The sequence below is a fragment of the Cibotium barometz genome, chromosome 45 (assembly GCF_041138505.1).
Source record: "Cibotium barometz isolate CiBa-2024 chromosome 45, ASM4113850v1, whole genome shotgun sequence".
NCBI lineage: Eukaryota > Viridiplantae > Streptophyta > Polypodiopsida > Cyatheales > Cibotiaceae > Cibotium > Cibotium barometz.
In genome coordinates this window covers 47,206,590-47,229,759 of record NC_141090.1, presented here as the reverse complement: position 1 = coordinate 47,229,759, position 23,170 = coordinate 47,206,590, and the positions used below count along the sequence as shown (strand labels likewise).

Below are 23,170 nucleotides of genomic sequence, written 5' to 3'. Positions count from 1 at the left end.
TGCTTCCGGTGGTGTGACTCAGGCACATATTGATATTTGGCAGTCGAATGATCGACGTGTTTTCTCCTTTCTGATGTTGAACTGTCAGGATGCTGTTCTCTCTCATGTGCGTACAGCTGATGCTGCACATGAAGTTTGGAAGGCGTTTGCAGATCTCTATGAGATTAAGTCTCCGGGTCGGATTTTGGCATTGGAAAAGCAACTTATGAACTTCTCAGTTTCTGCGTTTCCATCTTTATCTGCTTTCATCTCGAAGATGAAAGATCTCCGGGACGAGCTTGCTGTTTGTGGCAAGGACATCTCCACAGAGGATATGGCTATTCGGCTGCTCTCCAAACTTCCAGAGAGGTTTGATGCATACTTTCAGTCTCTGGTTTCTTCTCCTCGTCCTGTTCCAGTTACTTGGGAGGAAGTTCTCCCCTCCATTATGCAGATAGAGTCTCGCTTTGAGGAGCGGACTGGCACCTCTGGTGGCCCTGATGGAGCTTTGGCAGCACGAGATAAAGGGAAGTCTCAACAAAAGAAAGGTAAAGGGGGTTCTGACAAGAACTCCAAGGATTCCGATAAGGATAAAGACAACAAATCTTCAAAGAATAAGGACATTGAATGTCACTATTGTGGCAAGAAGGGTCACAAGTCACCCCAATGTCACAAGAAGAAGCGTGATGAAGCAGCAAAGAACTCTTCCTCAACGGCGGTGTCTCAACCCAAGAAGGATGATGGAATACTTCTCTTAGCAGGTACTCGGTGTATACTTGCTCTTGTGACTTCTCAGTCACGGTCTTGGATTGTTGATAGCGGTGCTACTGCTCATATGACACCCCATCGAGATTGGTTCGAGGACTTCACTGCCAGATCAGGCGAGATCACTCTGGGTGATTCTTCTTCTGTGCCAGTGCATGGTCATGGCACTATCCCCATCTTCCGTTCTGAAGAGGACAAGAGGTACTTCTCTGACGTTCTGTATATTCCAGATTTGGCTTTTAACCTTTTGTCAGTGAGTGCTCTTACAGCTCAGGGTGCGGAGGTGATCTTTTCTCGTTATGAGATTACCATTCGTGATAAAGCGACTGGTAGCATCTTGGCTCAGGGAGTCCAAGATAGTGGTCTCTACAAACTGACCGCTCTGCTTTCTTCTGGTGCTTCTTCTGCTCTTTGGCATGCTCGGTTTGGCCATTTGAGCTATCAGCTTCTGCAGCGAGCTTCGAAGGATGGGTTGGTTGATGGATTACCAACCATCAAGGCTCCGTCTTCTCCTTGTTCCTCTTGTTTGCAGGGGAAGCAGCACCGAGCCGCCTTTCCGAAGGAGGCGACACACAGATCTTCGACATCACTTGCTCTCATTCATGCAGACTTATGTGGTCCTATGAGTACCGCGTCTTTGAGTAAGGCGTTGTACATGCTCGTGATGGTGGATGATTTTACCAGATATACTTGGGTTTTCTTTCTGAAGACCAAGGATGAGACTTTTCATCACTTCTGTGATTGGAAAGCCGAGGTGGAAAAAGAGACCGGTCACTCGGTCAAGGCTCTCAGGACCGATGGAGGGGGTGAGTTTACATCCCAGGAGTTTCAGCAATATTGCAAGACACATGGCATTCGGAGACAGCTTACTACAGCATATACTCCATCTCAGAATGGAGTTGCCGAGAGGAAGAATAGGACCATTATGGAGATGGCCCGTGCTATGCTTGAGCATTCTTCATTACCTCGACGTTTCTGGGCTGAGGCGGCTTCCACTGCTGTCTACATTCAGAATAGGTCTCCTACTGCTGCTCTTCCCGACAAAACTCCATATGAGGCTTTCTATGGTGAGAAGCCCTCCGTTGTTCATTTCCGGATATTTGGATGTACGGCGTATGTTCATGTGCCTAAGGAGCACCGCTCCAAGTTGGACTCGAAGTCTCAGCGCATGACTTTTCTCGGATACAGCACTGTGTCCAAGGCATATCGTCTTTATGATCCTCAAGCCGGTAAAGTTGTTGTGAGCCGTGATGTGGTGTTCGACGAGACTCCTACATCTTCAGAGGGGGGTGGTGAGCTTCTTCTTCCTGCACCTCCTTCTCCTCCTCCTACTCCTCCTCCTGCTCCCGCTGTTACTGTTACACCTCCAGCTGAGGATTCTCAGTCAGATGATGATGACCCTGCTCCTTCTCCGGCGAGTTCGAGCAGATCTGTACCTGGTTGGTATTATCAGACAGTTCGTGACTCTGGGTTACGTGAGCTTCCTTCTGCTCCTCCGCCTGGTTCTCTTCGGCGTTCTTCCAGAGTTACAGGGAAACAAATTCATGAGGGCAACATGTTTGTTAATTATGCTCTTATGTCTACAATCATTAATGGTCCTTCTGATCCCACTTCTGTAGACGAGGCTCTTTCACATGAGTCTTGGCGTCATGCTATGCAGACAGAACTGGATGCTATCGAACGGAATGGCACTTGGACTTTGGTGCCTCGGCCTCTGCAGCGTAAGGTGATTGGTGTGCGTTGGATTTTCAAATCAAAGTTCCGAGCTGATGGCAGCTTGGACAAGCACAAGGCGAGGTTGGTTGCCAAGGGTTATGCTCAGCGCCCTGGTGTCGACTTCGATGAGACTTTCGCTCCAACGGCCCGGATGACTACCATTCGCACCGTTCTTGCACTTGCAGGACATCATAGATGGCCCGTTTTCCAGATGGACGTCAAGTCGGCTTTCTTGAATGGAGAGCTTACACAGGAGGTTTATGTTGATCAGCCGCCAGGATTTGTTGTTCCGGGCAAACAGGATCATGTGTACCGGCTGAAGAAGGCTTTATATGGTCTAAAGCAGGCTCCGCGGGCTTGGTACCAGCGGATTGATAAGTTCTTTCAGAAGCTCGGCCTGCGCCGCTCTCATGCAGATTCGAACCTTTATATCCTCCTTGAGAGGGGGTTGATTGTTATCATTGTGGTCTATGTTGATGACCTCATCTTTACAGGTTCTTATTCTGTGCGGATCCGTTCTGTTATGGATGCTTTGGAGACAGAGTTTGAGATGACGGATCTGGGCCTCTTGCACTATTTTCTTGGCTTTGAGATTTGGCAGACCTCGAAGGGCATTTTCTTCTCTCAGCAGAAGTACACTCGGGAGATTCTCGACAGATTTCAGATGACTGGGTGCAAACCAGTATCTTCTCCTTTGGATATTGGTGAGAAGCTTTCTTCACTTGATGCTTCTCCAGGGATTGATCAGGGCCAGTATCGGGTTCTCGTTGGTTGTTTGGTATGGTTGACCTACTCCCGATTGGACATATGCTTCGCAGTCAGTTTATTGAGTTCCTTCTCATCCAAACCCCGTCAGCAGCATTGGCGGTGTGCTCTCAGAGTTCTTCGGTACTTACGCGGCACTCTGGATTTTGGCATCTTTTATGGCCAAGGACGCACTCTTGTTGGATGGTCTGACTCAGACTGGGCTGGAGATCCAGATACACGGCGTTCGACCACTGGTTGTGTTTTTTCACTTGGGTCTGGAGCCATTTCTTGGAGCAGTAAAAAGCAGCCTACTGTGGCGCTTTCCTCTACCGAGGCGGAGTACCGTGCAGTTTGCTATGCTGCATGTGAGGCGATATGGTTGCGGAGATTATTGGAGGAGCTTGGCTGTCCTCCTACCGGATCTACTCTTCTTTGGTGTGACAATCAGAGTTGCATCGCCATCGCCAAGAACCCTGTGTTTCATGCTCGTACGAAACACATTGAGATTCAGTATCACTATGTTCGTGAACGGGTTCTTGCTGGAGATTTGCGTTTGGAGTATTGTCCTTCCGCGGAGAATGCTGCAGATTTGTTCACCAAGCCGGTTTCTCAGGCTTCCTTGGCTCCTCATCTTCGGATTCTCGGAGTTTGTTCAGCATCTGGTGCTGAGAGGGGGTGTTAGCACTTTCATCCCCAGTTTCTGCTCTGTATGGTGCCCATTTGGTCCCCTTTTGCATGGCCCTTGCTTGTGGGCTGGCCACCCCTTTTTTAGTATTTTTCTGGGATTTTTCCTAGCCATTCTGGCATTTTTCTAGGGAGCCATGTCCAACAGCTCCAGTCGGCCTGTTTCTATGCTCCAGTCGGCCAGCTCTTCCCCACTATAAATAGTGGGTGCTGGCCTCTCATTTTTCATAGAGTCTTGTACTTGTTTGCTCCCTCACTTATGAGACTATCACTGTCTCTTGCTTGGGACTGTTTTGGTTCAGTATATTCAGCATAGTTTGCTCCATATCTCTCTCTCTCTTGCACTCTCTGTTCAGCACATTCTAGTGCCACTCTGCTTCCGCTCTGTGCACTCTTTCACAAATTCAGTCCCAAGAAGATAATGTTTCCATATCTTTAAGGCATGAATTACAGCCAAGAGCTCTTTCTCATAGATATCCATATGAAGCTCAGCATCATGCAAACGACGGCTCTCGTATGCAACTGCATGCCCTTCTTGATTTAGGACAGCTCCTATACAATCACCACAAGCATCACATTCAACTACGAATGACTTGTGCAAGTCAAGAACAATCAATACTGGACCGCATATAATAGCATGCTTGAGCTGCAAGAAAGCATCCTGTTCTTTTGTAGTCCATTTGAAAGTGATTTTCTTCTTTGTGAGATCATGTAGAGGAGTGGCTATCATAGCAAAATGCCTTATGAAACGCCTATAATACGAACATAATCCCAAAAAACTACGTACTTGATGTACGTTTTGCAATTCGGGCCAATTCCGAATGGTCTCTATCTTTGCAGGATCCATTGTTACTCCTTCTTTGGATACAATATGACCAAGATAATGAATCTCTGAAAGGAAGAACTCACTTTTCTTGGCATTAATGAAAAGTTTATGCTTCCGCAACTCTTCGAACACTGTGACCAAATGAGTTCTGTGTTCCTGCTCATTCTTGGAGAAAACCAAGATATCATCAAAGAATACTCCTGTAAATTTGCGATGGGATCGGAATATCCTATCCATCATACGATTAAACGTAGCAGGAGCATTGGTGAGACCAAAAGGCATTACCAAAAATTCATATAGTCCAAAGGCTGTACTGAATGCAGTTTTATGGACATCTTGTGGAACCACTCATATTTGGTGATAACCACTCTTCAAATCAAGTCGGCTGAAATAAGCCGAACCATCAAGCTTATCCAAAATGTCATCAATACGCGGAATTGGGAATCTGTTCTTGATGGTAAGCTTGTTTAAAGCTCTATAGTCCACACACATGCGGAATGATCCGTCCTTCTTTTGAACAAGAAGCACAGGAGAGCAGTAAGGTGAGAAACCGGGCTAAACCAAACCTTTCTCTAAAAGCTCGTTTACCTGCTTCATGATCTCTTCTTGTTGTGCAGCACTCACTCGGTATGCGGGTTCGTTGGGTAGAGAACTACCTGACACAAGATCTATGCGATGATCTTCGGGCCTTTGGGGAGGTAATTCACCTGGCAATGTATCAGCAAAACAGTCGTTGAATGCATAAAGAAAATTCAGCCTATCCTTAGACATAGCATTCACATTTTGATGATCTGGCACAAGGCTATCACGAACAAAAACCAAGTACGCAGAAAGACTCTTTTTGATTGCTTTATTAATTTGGATGTGTGATACAAGTGGGATGGAATCCCCTTCTTTGCCAGCATCAATAAAATGCATGCGGCCTTTATGCATAAAAGAAATCATATTGGACTTGTAGTCTTTGCGGGACTCAAGCCTATGGTGCCACGGCTTGCCCAACAATACATCACATCCATTTAGTGGAGCAACTAGCAAATGTTCATTATCAAGGTAGCCTTGGATATGGATGCGCAACTTCCCTATCAATGGGGTAACCTGCACCTCTTTACCAATAAATGCAGCGTCGGCTTCAATCTGAGGTCCCATGTTCTCAACCTCAATACCCAATGCAGCTGCCGTTTGCATAGAGATGAAGTTATTGGTTGCACAGTCATCACGCATGAATAAGGCGGGCTGATCCTTGATTTGCCCCCAAGCTTTGCATACCATTCGCTCTTTTGCATCATGACTTGTATTTCCTTGCACATCAGGAACTGCATGTACATTAGCCTTGGTCTGCTTGTCCTCGTACTTTGGTTTGTAGAAGAACAGAAGCAGCCGCCCTGGTTTGTAAGAGTCGCCTGGCTGCAGAGAGCCGACTAGCTGTAGGAGCAGCCTGTATGGGAGAGGCAGCATGCGCAGCAGTTTTGATGCAGCCGCCTGTTGGAGAAAGAAGTATGCGCAGCCTGACAGTCAACCGCCCGTGGGAATAGGTTCAGCCGCCGTCAGCAAGAGATGGAGCGCAGCAAAACTGATGGCGATGGAGGCGCACAAATCATGTGTCCAAGGGTGGTCGTGGAGCTTCTTTTTGTAAGGTTTGGAGAGGGAGTTAGAACCATAGTGTTGGCTGGCTCCCCACGTTTGCATGTGGGTGGCCAATTCCAAGGGGGTGTGGGTAGGTGACCATGCACCCACCCCCACACACACACACTTAAGTGTGGCTCCCCACCTTGGCCCCTAAGTGGGTGCCCAAAGGGGGTGCCCACTTATAAGTGTGAACATATAACCTTATAAATCAAAAGGTTAGAGATTAAAGTATTAAACTAACATGTGCAATATACTTACCACCTGTTCACATGCACCAAAACTCGTCAGAAGACAGAGCAAACTTCACGACTCACTGGCAGGCGTCCCCGCTCAGTAAGTAACACGTCAAGCAAGCAAACACAAAAATACAAGTCATGCGAAAACAGTTTCAAACATGCAAAAACATGAGTGCATGTGCAAATAGTATCATGGACATATCTCCCGTTCATGGAACAAGTACAAAATATCTGTCGGCACAAAAATGGCACGACATAAAACATAAATCCTGGTCTTCCTATGGAGTGACAGTCCCATAGGTAAGACACAGTTCCAGGCACGAGCCTCCCTATGGAGTGACAGTCCCATAGGTAAGACACGGCACGAATACTGGTTCTTCCATGGCGTGACAATCCCATGGGTCGAACACAGTCCAGGTCATACACGGGTGGCACCAATCTGGCTCCCGTCCATACGACACCATCCTGCTAACACACGGGTGGCACCAGTCTGGCTCCCGTCCATGTCAGCAAAAATACTAGCCTCTTCACATGAGACACTGGCCTGGCCTCAAGTGAACGAGACACAAAAACTGGAGATGGACCAAATGGTCGGCCAATTGGTGACATAAGCTCTAAATTAATGGCAAGAAGAGTGAATTTTTCTTGGCTGAAATTCACTACCTTGGTCATATTGTATTCAAGGCTGGAGTACATATGGATCCCGCCAAGTTGCAAGCTATAAAAGATTGGCCCGAATTAAAGAATGTACATGAGATTAGGAGTTTTCTGGGATTATGCTCATATTATCGCCGGTTTATTAAGCTCTTCACCGAGATTGCTTCACCTTTGCATGATTTAACAAAGAAGAAAGCTACTTTTCACTGGGGTGACAAGCAAAGGAATGCCTTTCTTAAGTTAAAGGAAGCAATCATGACTGGACCGGCGTTGATCATTCCAGATTTGCATAAACCCTTCTCGGTGGAATGTGATGCATGTGGGAGTTGTATTGGTGCAGTGTTGAACCATGAAGGCCATGCAGTGGCATATGAGAGCCGTCGGTTGCAACATGCCAAACTCCCCTTGCAGGTTTACGAGAAAGAGTTATTGGCAGTGATTCATGCTCTCACGATGTGGAAGCATTATCTTTTGGGAGCTGAATTTACCGTTCAGACTGATCATCAGAGTATATGGTATTTTCTTACACAAACTAAGCTATCTGAGAAACATATGAGATGGGCAAACTTCCTATCTATGTTTCATTTTCAGATTTTACATACTCCTGGTAAGAAGAATGTAGTGGCCAATGCACTATCCTGAAGGCCTCAAGTAAGTGCTATTGCAATAGCCTATCATCAGGACTTATCAGATATGCGAAATTCTTATCATAAAGATGATGATTTTCAGCATATATGGGCTGGTTTTCAGCAAGGTACAACAACCCCGAATTACTCCATACGTGATAGGTATTTGATATTTCATAATCGCTTATGTGTACATAAGGATTTGAGGCGGAAAGTGATGGATGAATGCCATGCACCGCCTTATGCAAGGCATAGAGGAATCCTTGCCACTAAACAGGCTTTGGAGAGATACTTTTTCAAGCCAAGAATGCGTAAAGACATAGATGACTATGTGCGCCAATGCATGGTTTGCCAGAAAGTTAAGTTTGACAGGCATAAGACTCCGGGGTTGCTTCAACCGTTGCTGATTCCGAATCAGCCTTGGGAGAGTATTGCCATGGATTTTATCACAAGTCTTCCTAAGTCAGCAAGGGAATGTTGCCGACTATTGTGGATAGGTTCAGTCAAAGGGCACATTTTATTCCGGTACGGAAGACCATAAAGCCAGATCATATGGCAAAGATATTTATGGCACAGGTTTTCAAGCATCATGGTATGCCAAAAACGATTGTAAGGGATCGTGATCCTCGCACAAGTCTCTTTTGGCGAGCATTGTTTGATAACATGGAAACGAAGCTGAATTTCTCTTTTGCATATCATCCAGAAATAGATGGGCAAAGTGAGATTACAAATTCAGCAGTGCTTGATCTTTTGAGATGCTGTGTGGCTGATCGCAAATCAGATTGGGAGAAGTATTTGTCATTGGTAGAGTTTGCTTACAACAATACAGTGCATATTTCTACGGGCAAGGCGCCCTTTGAGATTGTTTATGGCAAGATTATCTTGCCACCTATCCTTCGCACGAAGGATGAGATATTTGCAGTAGATGAGTATGTAAGGGATTTGGATATGGCCTTTGCACAGGTCCGAACAGCCATACAGAGATCCCAAGATAAGCATAAGAAAGCTGTAGATAAGCATAGAAAGCAATTGGATTTGAAGGATGGAGATTGGGTTTTATTAAAATTCCAAAAGACTCGCCTTCGCAAGCAAACAAGGAAAGATGGTAACTATCCGATGCTATCTTGCAAGTATTATGGACCATTTCAGATCTTGGAAAAGATCAATAAGGTAGCTTACAGGCTGGTGTTGCCAGATCAGTAGCGGATTCATAATGCTTTCCATGTCAGTCTCTTGAAGAGATATATTGGTCTTGCGCCGGTGGAGCCGGTTATGGAAGATCAACCCGAGGTTGATGAGCTGGAAGAGGTATTGCAGCCTAAGCAGATTGTTTTTCACAAGGAACGACATGCTGCTAGAGGCAAGCTTGTCCGTAAGTACCTTGTGAAGTTCAAGAACTATCCAGCACTTGATGCCAAGTGGATGGACGAGGCATATTTTAAAGATTATCCAGATCTCCTTGCAGCCTACTTAGAAGCTTTTCAATTGCGGGCAACTGATTAGGAGCCGGGGGGGATTTCACCACTTCTCTGGCAGACGTCTGGAATGATGTCATGATTGAATACATGTGGAAGGGCTCCATGGAAGGATTGGTATCCTGATGTGAGTTCCTGGCATGATTTATGAACTCATGGAAGGGTGGTAACCCTAGTGACTGACTCTGGACTCATGGAAGGGTGGTTACCCTGGTGAGTACTTTTTGGTCCTATGTGGATGGCACTTGTGAACGGCTAGTTGGATGTACAAGATGTTAAGTTGGAAGATTTCATCCACTATGTTTGTGCACCAGCATATGTATGTGAGTTGCACATGCATGGATGACTTGTTTTTGATGCCTGGACATTGCTTGGTATTTTGCCTGTGAACATGGGGACGCCTGGACAACCCGTGGATACGCGTGTGCACACCTGCTTGGGACTCATATGGTTTCCTTATGTGTTTTGCAGGTGGTAAGTGTGCACACTTAACCCAATTTATTCTTATTTCATGTTACTAAGGTTTATTGGGTGCAGGGTTCACATTCACTTAAAGTGTGGGCCGACACACTTATAATTTTATAAGTGAGTTCACATCAAGCCGGACTATTTTTAATGAACCAAGGCCAATTATGAGAGATGGGCACCCGGGCACTCCCAAATAGCTCCACGAGTTGCTATTCTGGGTGTGGGAGGGCCAAAGTGGGCAAGCCGTGACTTGTAGAGCACTCATCTGAAAAACGTGGGCTGTTAGGAGCTGTTTGGACAGGAAAAAACAGCAAGTTTACTCATTTGCATGAGCTACAGGTGGAGTACATGCCAAGAGCAAGAGTCCCAGGGTTGGCTGGCTGCTCTCTCTCTCTCTCTCTCTCTCTCTCTCTCATGCCATGCGGATTCAGCCTCCCGTGGACGTTAATATAACTTTCTTTCTTTCTTTCTCTCTCTCTCTCTCTCTCCTCCCTGCCTGTGGGAAGGACTGCAGAGTGATTTGGAGGAATGGCCCCGAGTCTCCAAGAGAAACTCGAGGCCCTCGAGATGGCAATGAAGGCATTAATCAAGGAGAACAAGAAGACATCCGATTCCAACCTCAATGAGGTGGAAAACAAACTACACAAGCACATCATAGCTCTCGAAGCACGGGTCACGAACCTCGAACAAGAGAACACGGCACTCAAGGAGGAGGTGAGTGCATTGAAAGTGGAAATGGTAGCCATCAAGAATGCTGAGAAGGAAGAAGGGGAGATCAATGACAACACTCTCACGGCCATCAAAGAAGAGATCTCCAAGGAGATCACAAAGGACATGGAGGGAAAGCTCGAAGCCAAGCAGTCAGGATGGGTCAAGGTGGTGAAGAAGAACATCCGTAAAGAAGTGAGGGAGGAAACTCAAAGGGAAGAAAACCAAATCATTCACACCACCATTGAGGAGGAGAAGATGAGGCATGCCCGCCGCCTCAACATTCGAGTCACAGGTATAGCCGAGACACCCGACTCCACTCCCGAGAAAGATGGACAGCTTCTATGCATGAAGCTCGGCTACAAGGAAGAGCACCCTCTCCCCTTCACCAAAGCATGGAGAGCCAGGAAAGACTCAACACGCAAGCGAGCCCTCATCCTACAGTTTGCAGGAGAGACGGAGAGGGTCACCTTCATGAGGAAGAGGGTAATACTACGGGGTTTAGAGGGAGCTCCTATTTTCTTGGATGATGATCTCACGAGGATGCAACTTGAGCATAGGAGAACTTGCATGCCACGAGTCTTACACGCGAGGAGAGAAGGCAAGAAGGCCTTCTATCGAGATGGTCGGGTCATCATTGATGGCCGGCCCATGGATTAGCGGTTTGGGGCCTATGAGACACAGACCAGGCCACTGACAGAGATACACATAGCAGTATGGAACTGTAATGGTTCACTATGGGTGCAGCCTGGACGACTGGAGCATGTTATGGTGGGGAGAGACATCATACTTCTGACAGAGACACATCAGAGCCCAGAGAGAGGGCTACCTCGAGTAGAGGGATTCCAGTGGGAGTCTGCATACAGGAGGACCACACGCCAGGGTACCTCGAGAGGGTCGGGGGGAGTAGCAGTCCTATTCAGACGGGAGCTACAGGGGAGACTGAGAGTGGTAGCACAGGATCCAGAGGCCAGATACATGTGGATCAGCTTACAACTCTCACAGGACAGGGTTATATACATAGCTCTATGTTACTTTTCTCCATCAGGATCCTCCTATGTCATTACAGAGGACATGCCACAGGAGGAGGAGATAGGAGCCTCGCCATACACTTGTCTGTCAGAGGAGATTACGCATTATTCTACACTAGGGGAAGTATTTCTTACGGGCGACTTCAATGCCCACACACAGAGCAGACAGTGTGAGGTGTATGACTATGATGACATGGAGATCCTCCACCCTGTGGATCCAGAGGAGATAGGGGCTAGTCGGGCATCAGAGGACACTGGACCAGACAGAGGACATTATGGGGACCACTTACTAGAGTTGGGAGCCAGGCATCGTCTCGTTATTTATAACGGGATGCTACAGTGGCCGGGATCAGGAGGGCTGACATGCTTCCCACATGGGGGTCATACACGGACCGGAGGCACGGTGGTAGACTACATTATGGGGTCTTTGGAGGCATCACAGCTTGTCACCTCATTCTCCATTCCACCTCGTCCTATTGGGGCAGATCATACATACTTGGCATTTTCACTAGCCGGATCACCAGTATCACCAGCCCCCCACATACCGACGCCACACACTACCATCTACTTCACACATGACATGGCAGACATATACACTGGCAGAGTAGAGGATGGGCTCCTACTCATGGATCCCCTGGCATCTATGGATACCATTACAGCCCAGCTCGCATCACTCCTACACACGGCTGCATTACAGAGCTTCCCACATCGTGTACACTCAGGAGAGCCTGCGAGACCTGGGACTATGCCCCAGAACAGATGGTATGATGACGAGTGCAGAGCCCTATACTCACGACTCCGCATACAGAGAGCCTTGGGAGCCATCACAGAGCAGGAGTCGAGGAGAGAGATGAGGAGACTTACTCGCCGCAAAAGGCGGGCCTTCGCAGAGATACAGGAGCTAGAGATCTTTCATTTCTTCATGAGTAGAGATAGCCCTGTCTCATGGCGGCACTTCAGAGAGCCCCGGACCCCGACACCTATTGCAGACCCACAGACATGGCACACATATGCAGAGGGTCTATACCATGCCCCACAGCAGCCACCTATACCTCAGCCACAAGAGCCTCGACCTACCACAGCTAGCTTCTTTACCCACTCGATGGTACAGGAAGCTATCCGCCGCCTACAGCATGGACGGGCCGCCGACCATATGGGCCTGCAGGGTGGAGCATCTCATATATGCAGTAGATTCTTTAGCTCCTTTTCTTGCACACCTGTTTAACAGGGCACTAGCAGCAGAGGGTTTGCCTGCGGAGTGGACAATGCACACCATTGTGCCGATTCACAAAACAGGGGATATGCTCGATCCGAGCAACTACAGGACGGTTATGGTTGGCCACGTGCTGGCCAAACTCTATGGTGCAGTGCTGGAGCAGGAGCTTAGCTTATATGCTGAGCGAGCAGGTTTACGCTCATCAGGGCAGGCAAGCTTCAAGAGAGCTTTCTCTACCACTGACCATGTATTCACTTTGAGATGTATGATTGATCAGGCCAGAGTGAGGAAGAGAAAGCTCTATTGCTGCTTTGTGGATTTCCGCAAGGCATTTGACACAGTACCATGAGAGAGGCTCTTTCAGCGCCTGCAGACTCTTGGCATACCAGCAGATATGACATGGGGCATCTATGCATTATATGAGCAGGTTTTTGGGCGAGTCAGATGTCCAGGAGGTATGTCCGAGACTATTGCTAGCACCATTGGTGTGAAGCAAGGATGCCCACTTTCCCCCACGCTATTTGGGTTATACATTGATGAGTCCCCAGGTGGTCTACAGCAGCATCTACATGCACTCCATGATTTCTGCACACAGAGGGGTCTTACTGTGAACCTTGGGAAAACCAAGGTTATGGTCTTTCATACATCGAGACAGGGCAGGAGTCAGCTGACATTCACTCTCGCAGGATGCCAGGTGGAGGTGGTGACATCATACGTGTACCTAGGGGTTACCTTCTCTGCAGCAGCCACACGCTTTACCATGGGTTCAGCAGCCACAACTAGATTGACAGGGGATATGCAGCATTGGCTATGCTAGAGAGACAGTGCCACCATGCGCATTTTCAGGAGCCCCGGACGAAGGGGTGGCTATGTGACACATTAGTCACACCGGCATTGATGTATGGAGCAGCAGTATGGGCGCCAGGCCTTGCTACCCATTGGTGGACACAGATAGAGAGACCACAGGCCCTCATGATGGCACGCATGATACGCAGCAAACCGTCAGTACCTCATGACATTATCCGAGCAGAGTTTGCTGCGCCTCCTATGATGGTAGAGGCCATATTTCAGACTATATGCCTGATAGATAGATTCAGAGAGATGCCACAGAAGAGATTATCATACAGAGCTTTTCAGGCATCTAGACAGTTGGCTGAGGCAGGAGACAGAGGATCATGGTATGCACAGGTCACACAAAGGTTCTCACAGCATGGCCTAGACATGGATCATCTACAGGGATGCACCACATATCCGTCTCTCTCATAGTGAGAGGAACAGAGTATTGAGACAGGATCTATGGCAGCTCTATACACGAGAGACATGGATATCACCTACACAGCCTCTTCCACCGAAGATGCTATACTACAGAGATCACTTCATGAGTATCACTGATGATGGATTTATAGAGAGGCCTAGATACATGGAGGGCTTTTTACCACACGGCTCCCGAGTGGCTATTGGTCAGCTCAGAGTTTCATCACACCGATTGGAGATTGAGACTGGCAGAGCAGCACGGATCCCCCGAGAGGAGAGGGTATGCAGATTGTGCAGAGAGGAGGTGGAGAGTGAGGAGCATTATGTATGCAGATGCAGAGCATATACAGCCATCAGAGAGAGATATCCCATTTTATTCAGAGAGCCACATTCCCTACGCCAGATCTTTGAGACAGCAGACCAGCGCATACTGGGGAGATACATTCTAGACATACAGCGCCACAGAGAGACATTATTACAGGCTCAGACAGCTCCAGAGGGGGGGCGACACAGACAGATTACTACATTTTTTCAGAGATCCATACCCCTCCCAGCCCCTACACGGCAGGGAATTACTCTCCAGAGAGCAGAGACACTTAGAGCCCGCAGGAGACAGAGGACACCTGGCTTTCGGACACCACGCCTATACCAGAGAGAGATGACAGAGATCAGAGCTCAGTTTCACAGAGAGGGTGCGGAGCGACTGGCTCGCTTCAGAGCACACCCAGGCATGTTCTTCAGGGAGCTGTGGACACCCCCTTCACTGATGTATACCATTTTATACCCCCAGTATGGTACAGGATGGAGCTAGCTAGGTTGCGTAGCATGATTGTATACTCCATGCATATAGCTTTGCATTCTCCTAGTAATAGAGCTCCATCCCCTGCACACCCAGATTCAGCTTTTTTATTCAGTACTTTTTCATTTTGTTGGGATGACAGAGGATACCCCATACAGGTACTCCGATTTGTCTCATAGGCCGAGTTCGGTCTTTTGAAAGACGTTAATAAAATCTTTCTTTCTTTCTCTCTCTCTCTCATGCCATGCGGATTGCGATTGGCCAGATACGGGTTTCTTCCCACCACCTCAGAGTGGAGACAGGTAGAGCTGAGCGCATCTTCAGAGCCAGGAAGCTTGTACAGACACCCAGAGAGGAGAGGATCTGCCGACTATGCCACACACAGGTTGAGACGGAGGAGCATTACATATGCCGCTGCCCAGTATTCTATGAGATCCGCGGGAGGTTTCACTGTCTATTTCGTGAGGGATTCGGTCCACTCTCCAGGATCATTGACTTCCAGGACCAGCGTTGCCTGGGCCTCTTCCTGCTTGAGCTCCGCAAACACAAGGACACCTTCTTGAGACACAGGCCCCAGCCACCCCGCCCCCTCCCTCGGCAGCCAACCATCACCAGTTTCTTCCGGACCCAGGAGGTGGAGGACACCGACACAGTGGATCTTGTGGACCCTCCACAAGCTGCTCTGGACCTACCTCGCCCGAGAGGAGTTACCTCGGACCAAGCCTCTGCACTCCAACGTGCCCAACACCCTCGACCCCCCCGTCGGCCACGGTCACTTCATCAGCTCCAGATCCAGGACATGCTCAACCGCCATCGAGCTACCTTTCCACGTGACATAGCTGAGGGAGACCTCTCGGCCATACTAGTCAACCCCATGCTTGACATTTTGGAGAGTGGTATACAATCTACTCGGAGCTGATGTTGCTCCCATGTTTTTATGTTCTTAGTATTCCATGACGAGTTTCCATGGACAGTTTTGTATCACTCCAGTGAGATAGCTATATTTATGTTTTCATTCTGTTTTATTTTCCATTCCATGATGAGATATGCCATGGACATTATTGTACCACTTTGGTCTCATAGGCCCATTGGGTCTTTAGTAGACGCTTAATATATCTTTCTTTCTTTCTTTCTGCAAGGCTGACCGACTGCATCTACAGGGTTGCAAGCTGTTAAATTTGTTTCCAGAAGCTGGCGCATGGCTGTTGGGACTGTTTTTGTGCTACTCTGCTGAGAACAGGGCTTGGACAAAGTGAACAGAGCCTCAACAAGAGCTGGCCGACTGTTATAAGGGCCATTATTGGCTGTTTTTACAGGTTTGCAGGAGGTTTCTCGCGACAAAACTTGAGCAAACATATCCCTAGACAAGTACCAGGCCTGGGGATGTGATCTGGTGGAACTTGTGGGTGGCTAGTGAGCCAAAACCATGGCTGGTTACTGTTTTGCAGGTTTGGGACAGCACTTTGTTAGAGGGTTGGTGACCGCTCTATCAAAGTATAGGAGTGGTTGGTGATCACTCTACCCTGGTTGGTGACCGAGGGTATTTCTACAAGAGCAGTTGGTGATCGCTCAACCTTGGTTGGTGACCAAGGGTGTTGAAACAGGAGTGGTTGGTGATCGCTCAACCTTGGTTGGTGACCGAGGAGTTGCAGGTAATGTGTTTACCTATGTTTTTCACAGTTGGATAAATCTGGTGTCGGCTGGATGAGTGTGTACTCTCCGGGCACCCGCATCTTGTACATATAAATACTTCTGTTGGTAATAAAGATACCTCAAGGGGGGGCTGGCCCAACTTCAGCCCCTAGTGTTGTGTCATGTGCAAGTTGGTTAATGTTTGCAGGATGTATATGCTCATGTAATGTTTCTGCCTATGGTCTTGGACCAGAAAGAGCGTTTTACGAACCCTCCACAGGGCCGAGGTTCTGAGGCCTTGACTGGCTAACGGTCGAAAGGCCGTAACAACAACAACAATAAGGGCAAAGGGAAGTCTTCTGAGAAGAAGTCTTCTGAGAAGAAGCCCGATTTAGAGCGTGATGCTTTGAAGGCCGAGAAGACCTGTAACAATTGTGGCAAGAAAGACCACTACTAGAGGAAATGTCCTAAGCAGAGTACTGAGAAGAGTGCTAATTCTTCAGCTTCAGCTCCAGCTGCAAGGACTCCAGCTTTTGTGCACTTGGAGATTATGGACACAAATGCTTCATCTTCTTCGAGCAGGGAGGTAGTTGGTTTCACCGCCAGGGATACTCGGGAGTGGATTCTCAACGGTGGTGCTTCTAGGCACATGACTCCTTCCCGAGAGTTATTACAAGATCTTAAACGGCAGTCAGGTCGCATTTTCATTGGCAACAATTCCACTATCCCAATTCACAGTGAGGGCAGGATGGAGATTATTCCTGATGGGGAAGGGGGGAAGCATTCCTCTCGTGGTCTTTACATCCCAGCACTTGGTTTTCATCTTTTGTCAGTGCATGAGGTTTGCAAGGCTGGCTTCTCGGTGGAGTGATAAGCATTTTGTTGCTCTACGGGACAAAGCAACATGCAAAGTAGTGTGGGAAGGCGGAGTGGAGAATAGTATCTACAAACTCTCAGCACTCTCTTCTCTAACAGGCACTCAGATCGGTGACTTGTGGCATTTCCATTTTGGCCACTTGAATGTGGATACGTTGGGCGGGCTTTCCGAGACCAGATGGTGGATGGCTTGCCAAATGTTGGTAGTAGGCAGACACTATAGTTCTTGCATTCGTGGTAAGCAACACAAGGAATCTTTTCCGAAGCAGGCTACTAGGCGGGCTTCGAAACCTTTGGAGTTGGTACACACTGACTTGTGTGGACCTATGCAAACCCCATCCTTGGGAGGTTCTTTGTACTTTATGCTGCTGCTTGATGATTGTAGTAGATTTACATGGGTTTATTTCCTTTCCCAGAAGGACCAAGCCTTTGCTCGGTTCAAGGAGTGGCATGTTATGGTGGAGAAGTCGTCTGGATTGCAAGTGAAGACCCTTCAGGCTGACAACGAAGAAGAATTCTCTTCTAATGCTTTTGTGTGGTTTTGTGGGGAACATGGCATCAAGCGGGAGCTGGCCAATACAGGTTCACCTTCCGAGAATGGAGTAGTTGAGCGTAAGAACTAGACTGTGGTGGAGATGGCCACTTTGGGGATAGACTATGACTACGGCTATCCATATCCTCAACCGATATCCGATGACTTCAGTACCGAAGATGACTCCATTTGAGGCTTATCTTGACAGAAAACCAAAAGTCTCCCATTTCTGTGTGTTTGGGAGTGATGTCGATGTTCGAATTCTGAAGAAGCAAAGAGGGAAGCTTGACTCGAAGTCCCAGACGCTTGTATTTGTGAGATATAACTCTCTTTCCAAAGGCTACAGGTTATATGACCCAAAGCGAAACAAGGTTGTTGTCAGCAGAGATGCCATAGAGAAGAATAAAACTTGGAAGTTGGTTCCAAGGCCGTCAAAATGGTCAGTCATTGGTGTCAAGAGGATCTTTAAGACCAAGTATATGTTTGATGGGTCCATGGACAAGCACGAGGCCAGACTTGTGGCTAAGGCCTATGCTCAGTGGCCTAGCATCGACTATGAGGATACCTTTGCACCGACAGCAAGGATGACCACGATTCGGACAGTTCTTGCCCTTGCCTCTTCTCAATAGTGGCCCGTATATCGAATGGATGTAAAATCTGCATTCCTTAATGGTGACTTGCAAGAGGAGGTGTATGTTGAGCAACCTCCAAGCTTTGAGGTTCCATGATCAAAGGGGATGATTTACAAGTTGCGGAAGACCTTGTATGGTCTTAAGCAAGCTCCCAGGGCTTGGAATCAAAAGATTGATTCCTTCTTTCTACGGATAAGTTTTCAGAGATCAATTGCAGATCCTAACTTGTATCTCTTTCAGGAACGCGGCTGCTCACGTTGAGCATCCTTTATGTGGATGATCTCATTCTCACTGGCAGTCTTGTGGAGCACATAGCAGTGACATAGGCTACCTTGTCAAAGGAGTTTGAGATGACCGACTTAGGCTTACTCCATTTCTTCTCGGGAGTGGAGATTTGGCAGACCCAGAGGGGTTTCTTTGTTTCTTTGTTCATGAGTTGCTGGAGACCTTCGGGATGGAGAACTGCAAGCCTATTACTTCACCGATAGACCCGAACACCAAACTTACAGTGAATGATCCTTGTGAGCAGGTTGATGCCTCTCTGTATCAAAAGCTTGTTGATTCATTGATTTGGTTGCTGAACACCAGATTGGACTTGAGCTTTCCCGTGGGGGTGTTGAGCTCATTCATGCAGACACCTTTGAAGACTCATTGGGACGCAAGATTGTGGATCTTGTGGTATCTACAGGGTACGAAGGATCTTGGACTCTTCTATGACACTAGAGGGGGAACGACGGAACGAGTCAGACTCCATGGTTGGAGTGACTTAGATTAGGGAGGAGATCCAGACACGAGGAGATCTACATCAGGCTACGGATTTACCCTTGGCTCAGGAGCTATTTCATGGGACAGCAAGAGGCAGTCAACTATTGCCTTGTCAGCTACAAAGGCAGACTATTGGGCTGCTTGTAGTGTTGCTTGTGAGGTTGTGTGGCTACGGAGGTTGCTTGGTACGATTGGGTTTCCACAGAACGAACCCATGGTCATCCAGTGCATAACCAAAGCTATATAGCTATTGCTCGGAACTCGATCTTCCATGCCCGGACCAAGAACATAGAGATACAATAGCACTTTGTTCGTTAGAAGATTTTGGCTGGTGACATCTTACTTGTTTATTGTTCGACGGAGGACAATGCGGCGGACCTCTTCACAAAGTCTCTACCTCATTCTATGCTCCAACAACACTCCAACTCACTAGGGTTGATTCCACATCCAGGAGTTGAGAGGGGGTGTTAGCAGTCATCTCCTGTTTGTACAGTGAGGACCTTTGTTGTGGGTGGGCCCGCCCAGGAGCTTTTCTCATTTTTTTCCATTTTTCCATGTTTTCCCTTCTTTTTTTTGGTCGTGGGGCAATCTTGTGCTAGCCGACTCCTACTGTACTGGCTGACTGGTGATTTGTCTTGGCCAATTGGATTTTTGCTGGCCGACTGACTTTTAGGCTCGTCCTGGACATTCAGTTTGTTGTCGGCTGCTTTTAGATTGGCCGACCAGCACTAGAGGGTCGTATAAATACCACCCTTGGTCCCCCACTCCATTTTGTATCGGATCTTCATATATATAGCAAAGTTTATACAACTTCTCTCTCTCTCTACACTTATGCATTTTGTTCTCCACAACATTTGTCTCATTTTTCCGCTGTGCATTCCGACAGAACTCTCCAATCTATCTCTTAAGAGATAGATGCAGACTGGCCTTCTAGCTCATTCTTATCTCTGTGTTTGAGTCGGGTCCTCTGTCTAGGTCATCTCCCGAAATTTGATTTGTTATAAATATTCATGTGTTAAGTGTTTTCCCATCTATGTTTGTACCGCCTTGTGCTATAAAAGGCTTCGTAACTTTCTTCATTACCCTGTTTTGAGTCAAGGCGGGTAGTCTAGAAGGGCTAAGGAATCTTATGTGTGGTCAAGCTCCATTTGCAGGCTTGACTGTGATATGTTGTATCACGTCAAGTATGGCCACTATGATCTTTTGCATCATGCCAATGAGCCCAAATCAACATAAGAATGAAGGCCACTTCATAAGATATTACCTTCCCTCTGAAGAGGGATTTGTTGGGTATTTCAGAGTCTCTTGTGTCTTGTATGACCACCTCGTATACCTCTTTGTATGTATCCATCTACATGTGGTTGTATAGATGTGAGGTGTGAACACCTATTTAGGTGTAAACACCCCATGTTTGTGTAAGTGTGCCTATATGGGTGTGAACACCCTCTTATCTGGATAAGATAAGTGTGTGCATGTGTCATGTCCCCCATATCTGAGTGTGATTAGTGTGAGTCAAAAGATAAGATTCGCAACCTATAAAAGCATGCACTTGGTGTACTTCCAATCATATCAAGCAATACAATTCTCATTGAGTCGTGCAAACACTTGAATGTTGGAGCATTGTCTTTTTCTTCTTTTCCTCTCTCAACAAACTCTATTATGGGGCTCTACCCTCCTTAGGGTAGTAGCAACAATCCTTCAAGGGACCCTCGGCAACACTACCTGTGATCCGCCATGTCCATGGCAAGGGTAAGCCTCTTAGTCCAGATCCAAACCACAATGAATCAATAATAACCCAAGACTCACTTATATAGTGCTTAGGCTAAAGATAATAGTCTAGTCATAAATAGCCAATAACCTTGGACTTATTAAATCTAAACCTTAGCCACTTGAATCCGCTTGCTTTCTCTAATCCTAGGGCTCCCCTAACCCTGTTGGATTAGTCCCTAACCCCACAGGTGACTGCAGGTACGTAACAAGTTTTACAACTTTCCCAGATGTCTCCTTTAGTTGCCTTGATTTGTGTTTTTGCATAGAATGCATTCACAATTTGGTGGACAGCCTACAGATGCTCTACCTCACACACGAATACAATCTGATATTACTACAGTCTACAGATCTTAATAGTCAATCAGCCTGTGACAGGTCCTCCTCTATAAGACCTTTCTGTCTAAAACACAGCTGTGGAAGACTTTAGAGAAGACACTTGCACAACCATTACCTGCTGTATTGCATTAACTACAAGCAACTAGCTTTTTGTACAACCCTGCCGAACTATGGTCAATAAACTACTGAAAACTGATCTCCTACAAAGTCAACGCAAGTCTCACGAGACCTTGCTAGCTGAAGAACACTGGCTGCTCTCCTATTCGGAGCTGATTTGTTGCTGGTTGCCACTGCTACTTATCCACTAGAATTGTTCTTAATCGTTCCATTGACCGCTCCCTTGCTTAGAACATTAGCCACATAGATTCTATTTGAGCACACTTGCAATCATCTATTGATCTAGAACCATCCCCTGGCAACCTAGATACATCTTCCAAGCTGGCACCAGTTGTTAAACAATTAAACACTCCGTGATCAACTTCCGCAAATCCGTTTGCATCAGTTTTGGCATTCATTATTGCCCATATAGTTGTTTCCACATTCAGCAAGTGAAGGAGATCCTATTGCACTTCGTAAACTGCTAAGGGTACACCTTAGTCCAACTTAACCTTTCCCAAGTTCCCTTGAAAGAAGGGAAGGTGGTTTTTGTAGAATTTGAACCCTTGCCATAAGGCTAGAAGTCGTGAGCTACACAACTTTAGCGTCTCCATCTATTTATCAACAAAAAAAATGCTTTGCAATTTTATTGGTGCAAGGTTTTTTATTGGCTATCTTTATTGCTTGCCTCCTTATTAGTGACCAGTCTTCCCCCCTTTCCTCCTCCTCCCTCCCCCCCCCCCCCTCTTCAAAAAACGGAGATCCTATTCCTCTCCAAGATTGACGCACAGGGAGCAGGGAGAGTCCAGAGCCCGCCTGTAGGCTACATATGACTGAGTGTCCAGCGGCTGCTGGCAAGTGGGAGATCTTATTTCTACTTGTTTTATATGATAAAAATGACGATGAAATTGGTCGTCACAGGATGTTGGGTGTCGTTTCTGATTTACCTGTTCGACATCGCGCTCCATTGGACCGTTACGAGATAGATCTGCCATGCTTTGATGTGCATCAGAAACCCTAGCGTCTCGCCATGTGACCTGGCTTCGATGCTGAGGCTATCCTCGCGTCTCACCAAGACTATCCCGCCGGCCCTTGCATCTTCTCCTGAACCCCATTGTTTTTCCCTGATGCTCCTTCAGAAAAGGCAGACTCCGATCTGTGAGGAAAGGCGTCAAAGGTTAGCTTGATCGAAATGCGGTGTTTAGGTGTGGTCTGTTAAAGGGTTGTTTGTTTACGCATGTGTTGATCGACATGCGGGAGACAGGTGAGAGTGAGTGCGAGGTGGGGATCGCGCGCGGAAATCCGTGCCTTTGTTCCTCCTTTCGTGCTTTTGTAAGGTAATGCGGGGTGGGCTCCCTCCTCAGTGCCAGAGATGGTGATGTCCCCCTCTCTTTTTTTCTTTTCCCCCCCTAGTTAGTGGGGGAGCATTAGTTCGTTGAGGGCGCACGACACTCACCCTCAAATCCTATAAACAGGCCAAAAGCTTGTCATTACCAGCAACACACAACTTACCACTTCAAGAGTGTAGAGAAAGAACTAAACCCCTCTCCCTCCCATGCTTTACCAAGTGTTCTAACCAATGGGCCAAGTATGCTTCCCTTCTTTTCTCTATATTTTATATAAAGGAAGAGTTTCGCAAAGCTACCACGTGGCAAGAATTTGGGAAGAACACAAAGAGAAAGGATGAAGGTGCAGGTTCGAGAAACAATTTGGAGGTT

General features: G+C 47.2%; 1 protein-coding gene across 1 annotated transcript in view; it reads right to left on the bottom strand.

The window, feature by feature from the left end:
* Positions 1–22,778, bottom strand: part of LOC147612824 (PH, RCC1 and FYVE domains-containing protein 1-like) — an 83,307-nt gene extending 60,529 nt beyond the window's left edge. The window contains exon 1 of the mRNA XM_086783466.1: positions 22,400–22,778. Within this exon, the coding sequence (XP_086639592.1) occupies positions 22,400–22,447 (48 nt within the window). The 5' untranslated portion in view covers positions 22,448–22,778. The remainder of the gene's footprint in view (positions 1–22,399) is intronic.
* Positions 22,779–23,170: the final 392 nt, after the last annotated feature.